The 17,256-nt window shown below is 45.5% G+C and overlaps 2 protein-coding genes across 3 annotated transcripts; one reads left to right on the top strand and one right to left on the bottom strand.

Moving 5' to 3' along the window:
* Window positions 1-682: 682 nt before the first annotated feature.
* fktn (fukutin) lies at window positions 683-10,653 on the top strand. Of its 2 annotated transcripts, XM_044175307.1 has the most exons (10): window positions 683-941; window positions 3,060-3,116; window positions 3,448-3,648; window positions 3,766-3,912; window positions 4,402-4,532; window positions 4,973-5,105; window positions 6,416-6,545; window positions 9,723-9,856; window positions 10,085-10,209; window positions 10,380-10,653. In XM_044175307.1, exons 1-10 carry the CDS (start codon window positions 840-842, stop codon window positions 10,591-10,593), a joined length of 1,374 nt encoding a protein of 457 aa, XP_044031242.1. In that variant the 5' UTR covers window positions 683-839; the 3' UTR covers window positions 10,594-10,653. The 2 variants fall into 2 exon arrangements, with proteins under 2 accessions (XP_044031242.1, XP_044031244.1); XM_044175309.1 differs by lacking the exon at window positions 3,060-3,116 and having other exon boundaries at window positions 691-941.
* Window positions 10,654-13,770: 3,117 nt separating this feature from the next.
* On the bottom strand, window positions 13,771-16,749 carry ufc1 (ubiquitin-fold modifier conjugating enzyme 1). Its single transcript, XM_044175315.1, has one exon. It carries the CDS (start codon window positions 14,810-14,812, stop codon window positions 14,297-14,299), a length of 516 nt encoding a protein of 171 aa, XP_044031250.1. The 5' UTR covers window positions 14,813-16,749; the 3' UTR covers window positions 13,771-14,296.
* Between the last annotated feature and the right edge of the window lie 507 nt (window positions 16,750-17,256).

The following is a 17,256-nucleotide window of genomic DNA, read 5'->3' on the forward strand; positions in this document are numbered from 1 at the left end:
TTGTGGCACGATTTCACATTCACAAAGGTAAATTCACTAAAAAACCTTCCTGTGTTTTAAATGGAACTTTATATTGACACTATCTTACTCTAATTACATAAGAAAGCTGTCAAAAACATTTCATATTTATATTTTTATCCAAATGTACTCTCTAATTTATTGATTTTTTATTCTATTTTATTTGTGTCATTTATTTATTCCTCTCTTGTTGTGAATCTTAATAATTTAGTATAATTTAGTATAAGTTGCCTTGTTTGTGTTTCAGTTCAGCAGGGCTTTTATTGTGAAGGTCCCAGCGGGAAGCGGTCTGGTCGCCCGGGCTTTTATTGTGAAGGTCCCAGCGGGAAGCGGTCTGAACATTAAACACAAACAGCAAAGTGCTTCAGGAAGCGGCGGAGCAAGTATTTTATATATATATATATATATATATATATATATATATATATATATATATATATATATATATATATATATATATATGTGTGTGTGTGTGTGTGTGTGTGTGTTGCAGAGGAGTTCAGGTGAAGTAGTACAGGAATACTTTCAGATTTTTAGAAAGCATTTAATGTAATGAAGTAGTAACCGTTCTGATCCACACTCCGCTCCAGACGGTGGCGGTAATGCCCCTGATGCTGTTTGCGACCCGCCGTTAAACGACAGCAGAGAAAGAAGGAAGCGTCGTGCTTCTCCTCGGGTTGATTTAAAGATGGCGGCGCTTCTTGACGCCGCGGACAGCTCGGTGTTTTTCGCGCCATTGTGTGGTTTTGCCGCCGTTAACCCCGAACAGAGAGCTTCGGTTTAGACGTCACGATGAGCAGGTTACCGTGCAGTGTTTCCGGATGCCTCGTGTGAACCGGACGGCCGTTTTATCGCTGCTGATCGTCAGCAGCTCTGTGTTCCTGCTGTTCCAGCTGTATTACTACAGGAAGTACGTCAGCAAGGTGAGACTTCAGGCGTTTCTCATACTGCGCTCCAGACAACTCGAAAACTTCCGACCTCCGACTAGAAAACGTCCAATGAAACGCGACTTCCGGTCGGAGCTCCTGCTTGTGAACTCAGGGCGGAGCCTCCTACCGGACCGTATAGATGAGCAGCGCATCCGGGCACTTTGCCCCTGCGTCCAGCCCCGCCCCTTTTGGGTGAAAGCAGCCCCGCCCCTTTGACTGGCGGGAAATGGCCGTTTAATAGCATAAATAAGAATACCGCAGTGCGCGTTAGCTACCAGGAGCCCAAATCCTCCGGCCAGCCAGGCAAACAATCGTTACGTCGCTGCCGATCAATGATCGGACAAACCCGACACACCGTATTCAATCTTCAGGCAACATATTTCTGACATCTGTCACTTTTTATGTCGTTAAGACACTTTATGTTTTGCTATTTTGGTATCTGTCCAAAGTGAAGCTACTGTAAACAAATTACACCGCTGTGCCAAAACGACCACTGTCTCTGTGTTGATAGCCGTTTGTGCTCGTCACGTGACCTGTAACTGCGAGCCGAGAAGAAGAAAACCGCTCGGTTTTAGCCCCGCTTCCTACGAGGAAGCGCACTAAGACTTGAAGATATTGAGGTTTTGTAAACGTTTCGTTTGAGTACTTGGTATTCCCGTAGCCGCCATCATTAGCCCTGCCAGTCCTCGTGAAGCCGCCTGGGTCCAGAGAAGAGGCCGAGAGGACGCTGCAGATTCAGCTAACGACATTTATTCATCCTAAACTCAGTGGAGGAGGACTCAAGGACACTTCACTCGCAGCTGGTTTCCATTTGCCGTGGTGAGGACATGAGCCCCGTCCAGTCCGCCTGTGATCCTGCTGGGAGGCGGTCTGCAGACCAGCAGCAGATAGCCGCCTGCAGGAAGCGGCTCTTTCATTCGCAGGAGCAGTTTCTCCATCAAAGGTCCTCGGCGTCCATACGTTGAGTCTTCTCCGTGCGTCTCCCAGCAGAACCGCCACCTCGTAGGAAGTGCGGCTAAAACCGACCCGTTTTCTTCGCTTGAAAGCCGAAATGAATGCTGGGATATTTGATGCTGCTGCATCCTCGATAAAATGGGCGTCGGGAACGCTTCGGGAACGTTAACCGTTCTTGTGTACTGGGACACTTGGGCCGCAAATGATGACGTTTCACAAAGACACAAGAACGCCGATGAGAGCGGCCGTGGTCGCTGTGAGCAACAATAAACAAAATGGAGTTCTGCGACCTCTGCTGCATTCAGTGGTGTCGGGAGAATCACGTGTTGTTTAAACGCTCTGAGCAATAACATACAACACACCTTCTTTGTGGCGTCCATGTTGTTTCCACATTACAACTCAAAGCTCATGAACACACCGAAGTCGGAAGAACGTCTGTTCTTACTTCTAATCAGGCGATCAAATCTATTAATCAGCTGTTGTTTAGTTTTATATAGAAGAATCAATAAATCAGTTACGATAAATACTAACAAACATGGATTTCTTAGATTCACCACTTCAGATCTTACCTTTTTAAAATAAAATTGATTTGGAATAAAATCCTTCATCACATCTTTTCAAAGATTGAGTCGTTTTTCTAATATTTGTTTTCACAAATATTGATCATTAATCAAGTAAAAGAGGTTTCTTGTAAGTTACTAAACAGATTTTATTATCTACTGCTTTTGTCACTATCTTACTGTCAACACTACACCGCACTAGTAAAAGCTAATATTTTAAAATATAAATATCAGTAAAAGCTTTTGTATCTCTGTGAAAGCAGGAATGATAAGGGCTCATTATAATTATGACTACACTTTAAATTCAGAAATGTACATTTTCACATAATAAACCTTTTTCCCCGCCTGTGCCTGTTGTTGCTGACAGAAGCTGTAAAATACGAAGTGTCTGTTTAGTGTTTTTATGAAATCAACAACAATAAAATCTGCAGTGTGTTGACGGTATGGAAGGCCAACAGCGTCATAACAGCTTCCACCAATCAGGAGGCCTGAATGTAGCAACACGTCAGCTGTTAGTGAAGCTTTTTATGAGCTTTACATTTAAAAAGGAAATCATCAGATTTCAGCGTTCATTTCCCAACATGCCTTTCTTCTGCAGCCTGGCCCTCACATCCTGAGCAGAACAGGTCACCTGACCGCCAGCGACGTCCAATGGGTGAGTCAGCACTAATGTTAGCAGTGTCCCTGCTGTTAGCATCACTGTTAGCATCACTGTTAGCATCACTGGTTTTTTGCGTCTCTTTCTGTGAGAACACCTTTAGCGTTGCTGTCCTCTCAGTAGTGACGTTAGTACACGAGTATGTGCGTGCATGCTGCCTGATGCGGACTTATTATTTCTATTTTCTCAGCGCTTCTCTTCCTGTGTGACTGACGTGACGGCGAGCTGCTGTAACGAAAGAGTTTCCCCTCGGGGATCAATAACGTATTTCTGATTCTGAATCAGCCTCGGCGCCGAGGTAACCGTCCTGCTCTGTGTGTTTCCGCAGCAAACAGTGAAGAAGTTTCTGGCTTTAGCTCAGCACTTCAGGCTGCCGCTGTTCCTCGCCGACACCGCCGCACTTACACTGCTCTCCCAGGATTCTTTGCGGCAGCGCGACCGGCTGGTGCGTGAGCCGCACTGCAGCTTCCTGTGCACCGTCAGGCCAATCACGTCCTTCGCTCTGCACGCCAACCTGTGGAAGTATGACGTGAGTGTGTGAAGTGTCACGGCCCCGAGAGAAAGTGGGGAAATAACGCCACCCTAAGAGTGGTTTTAAATGTAATTCCTATTTTGTATAAACTTTATTTTAATATGTTGTTTTCAGCCCGGCTTCCTATCAGCCGCTGAGCAGAAAGGCTTCGAGCGGCTGGAGCTGCGAGGAGAGGACCCGCGATTGGCCAGTCTGGACACCCTATCAGGAGAGGAGATCCCCCTGCACTTCCTGTTCCGCCTCCACGGTTACATCATCCAGGTGGGTGGGGCCACATCGCCTGGTGACACCTAGCAACCATATAGAAACGCTTAGAAACCAGAAACCTCTAGCAACCACAGACTCTGCGAGCAGCAGCGAGCAGGAAGTCGGCAGCCATCTTCAGCGTGATCGAATCCGTTTTGCTTTCAGCTTTTTGTTTTCAGGTGTTTCTGTTTTGTTTTGTGAAAGTTGCTCATTTGAGTTGGTGCTTCTTCTGTCACTCTCATGTTGAGTTAATCTCATTTCGTCCAGGATGTTGTGCATTTTACTCATCAACCGGTAAACCCGCTCGGTACTGAACGTATCTGACCTGTGTTACAGTGTGTTATATATTTTTGCTACTGCTTCTCTTCCTGTGTGACTGACGTGACGGCGAGCTGCTGTCACAGAGAGTTTCCCGTCGGGGATCAATAACGTATTTCTGATTTTTATGTTTGGGAGTTTGTCAGGTGGTTGTTGTTTGAGGTGAGTAAATGTGTTGTGTCCCAGGTGGTGTTCCTGTACGAGCGGAGCGGGAACTACCTGTGGCACGGAGCGCTACGCCTCAAAGCCAACATGGACCGAAGCTTCGCTCCCTTCAAACTCCTCGACTACGGACGCCATGCTGGAGCTTACGACAGGTGAAACTGCAGCTGAAAACAGTTCTTTAGTTATCTTAGTTATCGGTCAGTTATGTGTTAATTATCTTTGTTTATAACAGTTATTTATTATAATACAACATTTGTAAAATGACGTGTGTTCAGCCTCGTTCTTAATAATAAACTGTATATTATTAATAGTTAAACTGTTTAGTCAGTGTAATATCCGTCCCTCTGGCCCCGCCTCTGCAGAGAAATCCGATCTTTCTTCCTGAAAACTGAATAATCTGAATAATCTGAGTTAAAGACGAATCAGTTTGTTTTTGCTGCTAATTTAAAGTTTAAAATTAAAGCAGCGCTGCCTTCGAAGCTTTAGCTGTCGTCGCTCTAAATCCAGGTGTCGTTAATAAAACAGCGGATTAAATATTATGTTGTATCTGTGTAATAACATTAAATGTTTGTTGTGTGGTCGCCCCCTGCAGGCCGGAGCTGGTCCTGACGGTCCTGGACGGCCTCGACGTTCGAATCCCGCGCAACGTTTCCCGCTTTCTGTCCGAGCAGCGACACGCCCGCTTCCTGGAGTGCCGTTACCGCGACGCCCGCAACTTCCTGCAGGTCAGGAAGAACGCAGGACTTTTATTGTGAAAGGGAGGAAATAAGAGAGAGAAAAAGACGTCTTGGAAATGTGAATTTAAAAAATTATTTTAAAAAGTGATGTTAGGAAATGTCTAAAAATAAATTAAAAATGAAAATACATTTTTAAATTAAAAATAATTTTACAATTTAAAATTGGCTTGAAAATCACACAAAACGTTTTTAAACCATATTTTAGGGAGAAAGTGACGAAAAGTAAAACAGTTTGAAAATTAACACAAACTAAATTTTTAAATGTGTCAGTACTTTAAAGAGTTCGGCCCAGACCTGCTCTATAGGTGTGTATATATATATATATATATATATATATATATATATTATATATATATATAGCTCCTCCTTAAGCTCCTCCTTAAAGGGAGACGCCACCTCCAAACCAAAAATACACATTTCTCACCTGAAGTGCTGTTTTTCCATCTAGGTTGTTTTGGTGTGAGTTTCCGAGTTTTGGAGATACCGGCCGTGGAGATGTCTGCATTTTTTGAATATAATGGGACTGTATCTGTACGAGATACTCCCGATAGTTCCCACATGAAACTGCTCACAGCCGATCTGTGGATTATCTTCAGTAACCGGGTCAGGATGTCTGGAACGAGACATTGCTGTTGAATTTTTCAAATGTTTTTTTTTTTTTTTTGGCGCTTTGAGCTCCACAAGCCGAGCGCCATACTGTCCAATTATATTTAAAAAATGCAGACATCTCTACATCCCGTACAGACAAGGAGCAGGCAAGGTCCAAACTGAACACACAAGAAACCAAGACCGGGATGCTTGACAAACGACTAAGGGCTAGAAAGCTTGATACATAGGTACGACAACAATCTGACGCAGAACACAGACTGAATGCACTCAGGTAGGGGAGACAATGAGACTCAGGTGAAACCAATAAGGGCAAGCAATCAAAGACAGGACGCAAAACTACAAGACACATGAGGGACGGAGAATATTTCAGAATAAAACAGGAAACTGGGGAAAACTAAGAGACAGAGCAGGACATGACATCTTTTAATTCTTCTTCTCGTCTTCATTAAATAACTCTTCTGTTTGTTTCTTTAGTGCAGTTTCTCCTTTGAAATGTTGCTAACAGTGGCAGGTAGCAGTTGACAGCAAGCTAGCTAGCTTGATAGTTAGCTAGTTGTTTTGATTTTAAAAATATATCCAAAGATGATATTTTCTCTTCTGTTGTTGTTGATTAATGTGTTTACTTCTTCTTTAGAGTCCTTTCTGAAGATTATTTCAAGGTTATTTTGCAAAATGTCCCACTTTTTTAGCTCTACCCTGATGATCCGTCTCCGGAGGCGGTGGATTTTCGGAGGAAAGTGAAGTCGTTGCTGCATTTGGCCGCCCGAACACTTGCTCACCTCGACATCCCCTTCTGGCTCAGCAGCGGCACCTGTCTGGGTAACACGCTAACATTACAGTATAATGACACGTAGCACGCTAACATTACAGTATAATGACACGTAACACGCTAACATTACAGTATAACGACACGTAGCACGCTAACATTACAGTATGATGACACGTAACACGCTAACATTACAGTATAATGACACGTAGCACGCTAACATTACAGTATAATGACACGTAACACGCTAACATTACAGTATAACGACACGTAACACACTAACATCACAGTATAACGACACGTAACATGCTAACATCACAGTATAACGACACGTAACATGCTAACATTACAGTATAACGACACATAACACGCTAACATCACAGTATAACGACACGTAACATGCTAACATCGCAGTATAACGACACGTAACATGCTAACATTACAGTATAACGACACATAACATGCTAACATCACAGTATAATGACACGTAACATGCTAACATCACAGTATAACGACACGTAACATGCTAACATCACAGTATAACGACATGTAACATGCTAACATTACAGCATAATTCAGTTCAATTTTATTTATATAGCGCCAAATCATAACAGAAGTTACCTTAGGGCACTTTTCCTATAGAGCAGGTCTGGATTGTACTCTTTATAATATTTACAGAGACCTAACAAATCCCACCATGAGCAAGCATTTGGCCACAGTGGCAAGGAAAAACTTTCTTTAAGAGGCGGAAACCTCGAGCAGAACCAGACTCAGGGGGGGCGGCCGTCCACCACTGCCAGTTGTAGTAATAATAATAATAATGATAATAATAGTGTGACTAATAACAACAACTGTAGTAGCAGTTGTCGGGCAGGAACACGGGGGCAGCAGGTGGCCCACAACCACAGATCCAGACTCTGCAGGAACACGGGGGCAGCAGGTGGCCCACAACCACAGATCCAGACTCTGCAGGAACACGGGGGCAGCAGGTGGCCCACAACCACAGATCCAGACTCTGCAGGAACAGGGGGGCAGCAGGTGGCCCACAACCACAGATCCAGACTCTGCAGGAACAGGGGGGCAGCAGGCGGCCCACAACCACAGATCCAGACTCTGCAGGAACACAGGGGCAGCAGGTGGCCCACAACCACAGATCCAGACTCTGCAGGAACACAGGGGCAGCAGGTGGCCCACAACCACAGATCCAGACTCTGCAGGAACACAGGGGCAGCAGGTGGCCCACAACCACAGATCCAGACTCTGCAGGAACACAGGGGCAGCAGGTGGCCCACAACCACAGATCCAGACTCTGCAGCTCCGGAGGCAGAAATACCTGCTGAAAGCGACAGAAGGAGAGAGGAGAGAGACGAGAAAGCACAGAACTACGGGAGAGAGAAGATGTCGAGTTAGTAACATGCAGTAATGGGATAAAAATGCATACAGACGGAGAGGGAGAGGAGGAGAGAGGTGCATCATGGGAAGTCTCCCGGCAGTCTAGGCCTATAGCAGCATAACTAAGGGATGGTTCAGGACTCACCTGAGCCAGCGCTAACTATAAGCTTTATCACAGAGGAAAGTCTTAAGCCTACTCTTAAATGTGGAGATGGTGTCTGCCTCCTGAACCCAAACTGGGACCTGGTTCCACAGGAGAGGAGCTTGATAACTGAAGGCTCTGGCTTCCGGTCTACTTTTGGAGACTCTAGGAACCACAAGTAACCCTGCATCCTGGGAGCGCAGTGTTCTAGTCAGGTAATAAGGTATTATGAGCTCTTTAAGATACGATGGAGCCTGAACATTAAGAGCTTTGTAGGTGAGGAGAAGGATTTTAAACTCTATTCTGGATTTTACAGGGAGCCAGTGCAGAGAAGTTAATATTGGAGAAATATGATCTCTTTTCCTGGTTCTTGTCAGTACACGTGCCGCAGCATTCTGGATCAACTGGAGAGTCTTAAGGGACTTATTCAGGCAGCCGGATAATAAGGAATTGCAGTAGTCCAGCCTAGAAGTAACAAATGCGTGCACTAGTTTTTCGGCATCATTTTGAGACAGGATGTGCCTGATTTTTGGGATTGTGGTACATAGCCTGTTAATAAAGACAGATTGATCATATCCAGTAAAGAGGTGCTAACTAAAGGTAAAACGTCTTTAAGCAGCCTAGTTGGAATGGGGTCTAAGAGACAGGTTGCTGGCTTAGATGAATTAATCATCAAAGTTAGTTGAAGAAGATCGACAGGAGCAAAGCAGTTAATATATATATTTCAGGTTTTACAGCTGTTTCTAAGGTTAATGTGTTTGATAAATCAGGACCAGTTGAGGGCAGGCATTATCAACGTCCACATGAATATTAAAATCACCTACAATAATTACTTTATCTGTTTTAAGGACTAAACTTGATAAAAACTCAGAAACTCAGAATAAGGACCAGGAGCGCGGTACACTATAACAAATAGAACTGGCTGTCGTGTTTTCCAGGTCGGGTGTGAAAGACTAAGAACAAGGCTTTCGAATGAGCTATAATTTAGTTTATTGATTAATAGGCTTGAGTCAAAGATGGCTGCAGCTCCACCTCCTCGGTGCCTTGAGGAATGTGAGCATTAATATGACGGGGCGGAGTAGATTCATTTAGGCAACATATTCTTCATGACCCAGCCAGGTTTCAGTAAGACAGAATAAGTCAATATGATACTCTGATATTAAATCGTTCACTAGTACAGCTTTAGATGACAGAGATCTGATGTTTAAGTGTTCACATTTAATTCTCCTGTTTTGTTGTGCTGTTTCAGCGTTTTTGTTCAGGTTTTTATGTATAACTCCTCTTCTGTTAACTTTAGGTTTTATTAATTTAAGTGGTCGGGGGGCAGACGCCGTCACTGAGGAGTGTTGGGTGGGTAACTGCTCTGGAAGCACAGAGAAGCGTGCAGGACTGCAACTCTGCCTCCTGGTCTCAACTCTGGGTTGTCATGGTTTAGGTCCACTAATAAACTCGGCCAGATCTCTGGATATGAGAGCTGCTCCGTCCAAAGTGGGATGAATGCCGTCTCTCTTAATCAGACCAGGTCTTCCCCAGAAGGTCCTCCAGTTATCTACAAAGCCCACATCGTTTGCTGGACGCCAGCTCGACAGCGAGCGGCGGCATGAAGACGTGCGGCTGAACATGTCGTCCCTGCAGTATAAAGACGTATAACTAAACCTCTCTCTCTGTCTCTGTGGATGTCTCTCGCCCCCTGCAGGCTGGTTCAGGCAGTGCAGTATTATCTCGTACAGTCGTGACGTCGATATCGGGATTTTCATCGTGGACTTCAGGTCGGACATCATCGCAGCGTTCAGGGACGCCGGCCTGTCGCTCAAACACAAGTTTGGAAAGGTGAAAACTTTATTTCTTTATTCTTCTTTTGGTTTTTGTACCTTTCATAGTCACAATTTTTCTTTTCAATTTATTTTCTCAACACTGTGCTTGCTTTATTGTGAAGCAGGTGAGTGTTTTATTTTTAAGTTTTTTTTGTGTTGGGTCGTAGTTTGAAATTGGTATTAATTCATTCTGAAGATGGTGTGTATTTTATTTTGAAGGAGTGTGTTTTATTTTGAAATGCAGGTGGAGGACAGTCTGGAACTTTCCTTTCTGAGTGACGACGTCAAACTGGATGTTTTCTTCTTCTACGAGGACGGAGACATCGTGTGGAACGGAGGAACGCAGGCGAAGAGCGGCAGAAAGTTCAAGTAAATAAAATGTTTTTTTCTTTTGTGTCTTTATATCAGCATTTATTTATTTTCACAGTAAAATTAAGAGTTAACAGGTAATAAAACACCTGTATGAGTTCTTTTTTAACTTTAAATAACTTCTCAAAACTCTTCGTTATAAATAAAGTTTTTTGTGTTTTTTCCGTCAGGTACGTTTTCCCTCGTTTCTCGCTCTGCTGGGCGGAGCTTCTGGAGCTGAAAGTTCGCGTTCCATGCGAAACGCTCGACTACGTGACGGCGAACTACGGTGCCACCTGGAGCGTCCCAGTGAGGAGCTGGGACTGGAAGTCGTCGCCTAGCAACGTGCAGGAAAATGGGGTGTGGCCTCTGGCGGAGTGGGCGGAGCTTATCCAAGTTTACTGAGGAAACGTGACTGAAAATTAAATCAACACTGAAACTACAAATAAACACAAAGTGAAAGAAGTCGAGCTCGTTAGTTTTTTTCATGTGAGAATCTGGAAACTTTCTGCAAAATGTTTAATAAGCTTCAAACAATGAACCTTGAGACTCTTTACAGTTAAAACATATGAGGAATATTTTCATTATATTTATTTAGTCGAACCACAGTTACATAAGGCTCCATCATAGTTAATGTTTAACACAAACTTCTTCAATCTTAACACAAATGTCCTCTTTTAGATCCAACAAGTTGTCTTGTGTAGTAGAGAAAGTCTACTTCTTTAATAAAATACAAATACAATGTTTTATATCTGAGCAACATTAAACCATCGGTCTTAAACGTGACGTGCATAACAAAGTCTCCTTTCTGAACACACGAGTTTAAGGTTGTTGTGATGATGTTCCCCGTCTCACATGATGGAGAAGGACTTGCAGTCTGTGAACACAAGTCATTCAGTGAGCTCCTGCTCTTTGAAACTTTAAGCTGTTAATCTTTCGATTAACTGTTACAACATTGACCTTTTAGCTGTTAAATCACAATTTATTCCCCGACACTTGTTAACAGCAGAGACACACTGCATACTGAGTCTATACCGTGTGGACTAATTCATTATTAATTAATTAATCATCATAGTGCACCAACAGGAACTATACGAAGATATCAACATACCGTTTTATACCAACAGGAAATCACACAATATGTGTGATGTCAGACTTCACAAACATCAAAATGTTTTTATTAGGATTTGATTCTTATTTTTTTGTTTTCCAAGATGTTTCTGCATTTATTTAAATGTTTTTCCAGCTGTGAGCAGCTTATCCATTTCCTGTCTGCAGCGCATTGCGGTAGAATAACGTCCAGCAGCAGCACATTCAAAAACACACAAATCCCTTAAATGTCTCCACGTTTCCCTCATGTGCGTCTTTTCCTCACAACGCACAACAGCCGAGTCACAGCCGAGTCACAGGCGAGTCACAGCCGGGTCACAGGCGAGTCACAGCCGGGTCACAGCCGAGTCACAGCCGGGTCACAGCCGAGTCACAGGCGAGTCACAGCCGGGTCACAGGCGAGTCACAGCCGAGTCACAGCCGAGTCACAGGCGAGTCACAGCCGGGTCACAGGCGAGTCACAGCCGGGTCACAGCCGAGTCACAGCCGGGTCACAGCCGAGTCACAGCCGGATCACATCCGAATGACAGCCGAGTCACAGCCGGGTCACAGGCGAGTCACAGGCGAGTCACAGCCGGGTCACAGGCGAGTCACAGCCGGGTCACAGCCGAGTCACAGCCGGATCACATCCGAATGACAGCCGAGTCACAGCCGGGTCACAGCCGAGTCACAGGCGAGTAACAGCCGAGTCACAGCCGAGTCACAGGCGAGTCACAGCCGGGTCACAGGCGAGTCACAGCCGGGTCACAGCCGAGTCACAGCCGGGTCACAGCCGAGTCACAGGCGCGAGTCACAGCCGGGTCACAGGCGAGTCACAGCCGGGTCACAGCCGAGTCACAGGCGAAGTCACAGCCGGGTCACAGGCGAAGTCACAGCCGGGTCACAGCCGAGTCACAGCCGGGTCTGGCCGAGTCACAGCCGGATCACATCCGAATGACAGCCGAGTCACAGCCGGGTCACAGGCGAGTCACAGGCGAGTCACAGCCGGGTCACAGGCGAGTCACAGCCGGGTCACAGCCGAGTCACAGCCGGATCACATCCGAATGACAGCCGGGTCACAGCCGGATCACATCCGAATGACAGCCGAGTCACAGCCAGATCACAGCCGAGTCACAGCCGAGTCACATCCGAGTCACAGCCGGGTCACAGCCGAGTCACAGCCGAGTCACATCCGGGTCACAGCCGAGTCACAGCCGAGTCACAGCCGGATCACAGGCGAGTCACAGCCGGGTCACAGCCGAGTCACAGCCGGGTCACAGCCGAGTCACATCCGAATGACAGCCGAGTCACATCCGGGTCACAGGCGAGTCACAGCCGAGTCACATCCGGGTCACAGGCGAGTCACAGCCGGGTCACAGCCGAGTCACAGCCGGGTCACAGCCGAGTCACAGCCGAGTCACAGCCGGGTCACAGCCGAGTCACAGCTGAGTCACAGGCGAGTCAGCGTTCAGTCATCTTTAAATGCTCTGTAGCAGCTTTCTATAGTTTTTTGTCCACTTTTAATAAGAGCGCACAAGTCTGTCTGCATGTTTCACTTTATAATAAACTGTTTGACAAACATCTTCACGTGTTTCAAACCTACATTATTCTGCGTTTAGACTGTACTCAGATCAGTCCAACCACAGTGTGTACCGGCAGCGGCGGACGGCCGCCCCCCCTGAGTCTGGCTCGCTCGAGGTTTCTGCCTCTTAAAAGAAGTGTTTCCTTGCCGCTGGGGCCAAGTGCTCGCTCATGGTGGGATTTGTTGGGTCTCTGTAAATAATAATATAAAGAGTTCGGACCGGCTCTGTAGGGAAAGTGCAGCGAGATAACTTCTGTTATGAACTGGTTCTATATAAATAAAACTGAACTGAATCGAATGTACATGACCATGTACATTTCTACTGGCAGCAACACGTATTTTAAATTTAATAATTATTTGCATCTGCATGTATTGTATTGTTTGTAAATTCATTATTTAATGATCCAGGTTATGATTATAATGCTTTCATTCTAAATTGTAGTAAATAATCTAAATATATCTCACATCAAACTATATTTATACTCGACAGATTTTCAGCTTCACACGTGACTGAATGAAAAGAAAGATAAACAATTAAAATGTTTAATGAAATAATGATAGAAAAAGTTATTATTACAGGTGCTCATTTAAGATATAGGTTCTTACATCAGTTATTATAGTATACGTTATCAGTTTCAATACAACACTGATCAAACTTCTCATACGACATTTATTTTTTGGAGTGATTTAAAATTTATATGAATTAAATTTATTTATACAGCGCCAATTCATAACAGAAGTTATCTCATAGTCTAAACCGTACTTTATATATATATATATATATATATATATATATATATAATGAATAGTAATACTTTATCATATTTAAAAATACATTAAATTATATTTTGTTTTATATTCTGAAATAAACTATGTATATATTTGAATAATGTGATGAAATAAAACTCCAGTTGTTCATCAAATGCTTTATTTCCCATTTTGTCCTGAAATCAAACCTCAGAACATTTTTCTGTTTTCCCTCTGCTGCTCTTCACCAACCAAACTGACATAAATATTATAATTATATTATAAAATAATTATAATTAAAAAACAATGTCATCTGTTTATTTCAGCTCTTTTTTCTAGCGCCATCCTATGAGGCAGCCCCCACCCTCACACCTCCATCCCCTCCATACATTAATGCATTATTAATGCATGTGTGTGTAAAACACCAACACAGTGAAAATGTATTAATCCATATATATATATATATATATATATATATATATATATATATATATATGGATTAATAACCCCCCCCCATATAAAATAATTTACATTTTCTCTGAATATTTCCAGTCAGATCTCCATGAAAGTGACCTCTTCACCAGACTCTATTCATTTTTTTATCATTTTTACTCTGAACTAAACTTTAGCTGAAACGGTTTCGGGTCCACGTGCTCAGTTTTTCAGTCTTCAACGTTTCGTCCGGTGACGTCACTCCGCCGCCGCCTCGCGCTGCCGCTCTTTGTGGACCACCAGCCCCTTGCTGATCAGGTCCGGGACCTCCACGGCGAGCCACGGTCCGAGTCCCAGCGCCATCAGGTGCGCCAGGCCGAAGCGCGGCGCGTTGCGGGCCCACAGTGGCGCGAAGTGCTCGGTCAGGCAGATCCTCCCCCCGCGGTACATCTTGGCGGTTTTCCCGTCCAGCTCCGGGACCGCCACCTCGGGCGCGGTGTCCGGGTAAGTCACCGGGATGTCGAACTCCAGCCGGAACTCGTAGCGCAGCAGCTCGTGAATGAACCAGCACGTGCCGGTCCAGCGCGTGCCGTCCGCGTTGGACTCGAGGCGGAACCAGTCGTTGTCGGCCGCCTTGTTCTGCTCCACGAAGTGGATCAGCGCCTGGTACTCCTCCTTCAGCCGCTGCGGCCACAGCGCGCGGTCTCGCGGCCCCGCGTGCGTCTTCAGCAGAGGGATCTGCGACACGGCCCTGCGCGTGGCCTCGTCCGCCATTTTGTGTCCAAAAGAACAGAGAAGTTTAACTTTTGAACGGACGCGGTTCGGGTTTGACTCAGTTTGTCTTCGGTTCTGGTCTGAGTTCTGACGTGGACTTCCGGTCTGACGCTGGAGCAGCAGCTCTGAGTCAACACGAAACACTTCCTGTTAGGGATTTTCAAAACAAAACTCCGCACACTTCAATCTGCTGCAGTAACGATTAGTTTTCACTGACGATCAATAAATTATGTAAAGATGATGCAGGACTGTTGTTTGTGTCACATGTCTGTAGGTTCATCAATAATTCAATAAAAACATGTTTATTCATCTCATTTCACTCAGCGAGGTTAAAAGATCAGTTTAACACCTTAAGCAGGTTTCCCAAATGCAAACTACACAAACACAACTCTTCTCATCGTTTCTGCAGCCAAGTTAAACGTTATGAAAGTATTTTCTCCCACAGAGTCTCTGATGTGTAAATACTGTAAAGTTTAACAGCCGAACGCAGATGTTTCATACTGGACGCTGATTGGCTCTAAACTATGTGATGTCATAAATAAATACTTCCAGGTGTGAAACGGTCGCATTATGTTTCCGTTCAACAAAATGTCTTGACCCCGAAAAAGGAAGTGATGTCATGTTTCTGATGCGGGTAATCAATAAATGTTAATCAGATCGATCACAGAGGTCAATGGACTGAACTCACACTCAGCCATGTTTCCATCACTTCAGAGGACTTTAGGTCCACACGAGGACTTACAAACAGAAATATAAAGAAACATGAAGTAAGACCTGCAGGTCGAGAAGCGTAACTATAAAACTGACGGTAAGATATCAAAGAACATTATCAGAAAATAATAATAAAGAATATTTACAATATGACGATATGTTACCTAAATTAGAGTGTGTGCAACATATTTACATGTGAATGTGCAAAAGTTTACAGTATTACTGTAACGGGGGTTATGAGGCCGCTGCAGACAGTGACCCCTCCCCCCCTCGCTGGTGCTCAGCTCCCACCTGAGGTCCCAGGTGATGATGTTGCCCAGGAAGCAGAAGGACTCCACAGGGGAGTCTCACTGGGTGATGGGGCGGGTGGGGCTGGGTTCTTCCTGTGATCCACAACCATCTCCGCTGTCTTGAGAGCGTTGAGCTCCAGGTTGTTCTAACTGCACCAGTCACCAGGTGATCAGTCTCCCACCTGTAGCCGGACTCATCCCCACCAATGAGGTTAATGAGGGTGGTGTCATCCGCAAACTTCAGGAGCTTGACGGACTGGTGACTGGAGGTGCAGCTACTGGTGTACAGGGAGAAGAGCAGAGGGGAAAGGACGCAGCCTTGAGGGGAACTGGTTCTGATGGACTGGGAGTCAGAGACATGTTTCCCCAACCTCACATGCTGCCTGCTGTCGGACAGGAAGTCTGTGATCCACCTGCAGGTGGAGACAGGTGCACTCAGCTGGGAGAGCCTGTTGTGCAGCAGAGTCAGGATGATGGTGTTGAAGGCGGAGCTGAAATCCACAAACAGGATTTTGGCGTAGGTTCCTGAGGAGTCCAGGTTCCTGAGGAGTCCAGGTGCTGGAGGAGTCCAGGTTCCTGAGGAGTCCAGGTGCTGGAGGATGAAGCGGAGGGCCATGTTTACTGCATCGTCTACAGACCTGTTGGCTCTGTAGGCGAACTGCAGGGGGTCCAGGAGTGGGTCTGTGATGGGTTTGAGGTAGGAGCTCAAAAGACTTCATTACCACAGAGGTCAGGGCGACGGGTCTGTAGTCGTTAAGTCCTGTGATCCTTGGTTTTTTGGGGACGGGGATGATGGTGGAGGATTTGAAGCCAGTGAGGTGTTAAAGATGTCAGTAAACAGCAGAGACAGCTGATCAGCACAGTGCTTCAGGGCGGATGGAGAGACAGAGTCTGGCCCGGCTGCTTTGCAGGGGTTCTTCCTTCCTGAACAGGCTGCTGACGTCCTTCTCCAGGATGTAGAGAGTCGTCGTTGCAGTAGGGGAGGGGATGCTTCTGGGGTGGGTAGTTGAGGAGAGGCCCAGGCCCCTGCTGAGGTGGGGGAGGTGGAGCTGATGGATGGAGTCACGGGGGACGGTGTCAGGACTATCCCATTGTCTCTCAAAGCAACTCATTAGGTTGGTTGGCCAGGCGCAGGTCGTTAATGGAGTGGGGGGCTTTAGGTTTGTAGGTGATCTGTCTGAGCCCCCTCCAGACAGAAGCAGAGTCGTTGGCTGAGAACTGGTGTTGTAGTCTCTCTGAGTCGTTTAGCTTCTCTCACCGCCTTGCTAAACCTGTACTTTGACTCTTTAAACTTGTCCCTGTCTCCACTCCTGAACGCCTCTTCCTTTTCCACCCTCAGCTGTCTGAGTTCAGCTGTGAACCAGGGTTTGTCGTTGTTGTAACTCACCCTGGTGCGTGATGGTTCACAGCAGTCCTCACAGAAGCTGAAGTATGACGTCACAG

Source organism: Siniperca chuatsi, linkage group LG18 (assembly GCF_020085105.1).
Source record: "Siniperca chuatsi isolate FFG_IHB_CAS linkage group LG18, ASM2008510v1, whole genome shotgun sequence".
Classification (NCBI taxonomy): domain Eukaryota; kingdom Metazoa; phylum Chordata; class Actinopteri; order Centrarchiformes; family Sinipercidae; genus Siniperca; species Siniperca chuatsi.

Excerpts from the sequence above, each read along its gene's own strand:
- fktn (XM_044175307.1), top strand. The coding sequence starts at position 840 with ATGCCTCGTGTGAACCGGACGGCCGTTTTATCGCTGCTGATCGTCAGC. Across the intron at positions 3,117-3,447 it reads CCGCCAGCGACGTCCAATGG|CAAACAGTGAAGAAGTTTCT; the intron begins GTGAGTCAGCAC and ends GTGTTTCCGCAG. Across the intron at positions 9,857-10,084 it reads TCAAACACAAGTTTGGAAAG|GTGGAGGACAGTCTGGAACT; the intron begins GTGAAAACTTTA and ends TTTGAAATGCAG.
- ufc1 (XM_044175315.1), bottom strand. The coding sequence starts at position 14,812 with ATGGCGGACGAGGCCACGCGCAGGGCCGTGTCGCAGATCCCTCTGCTG.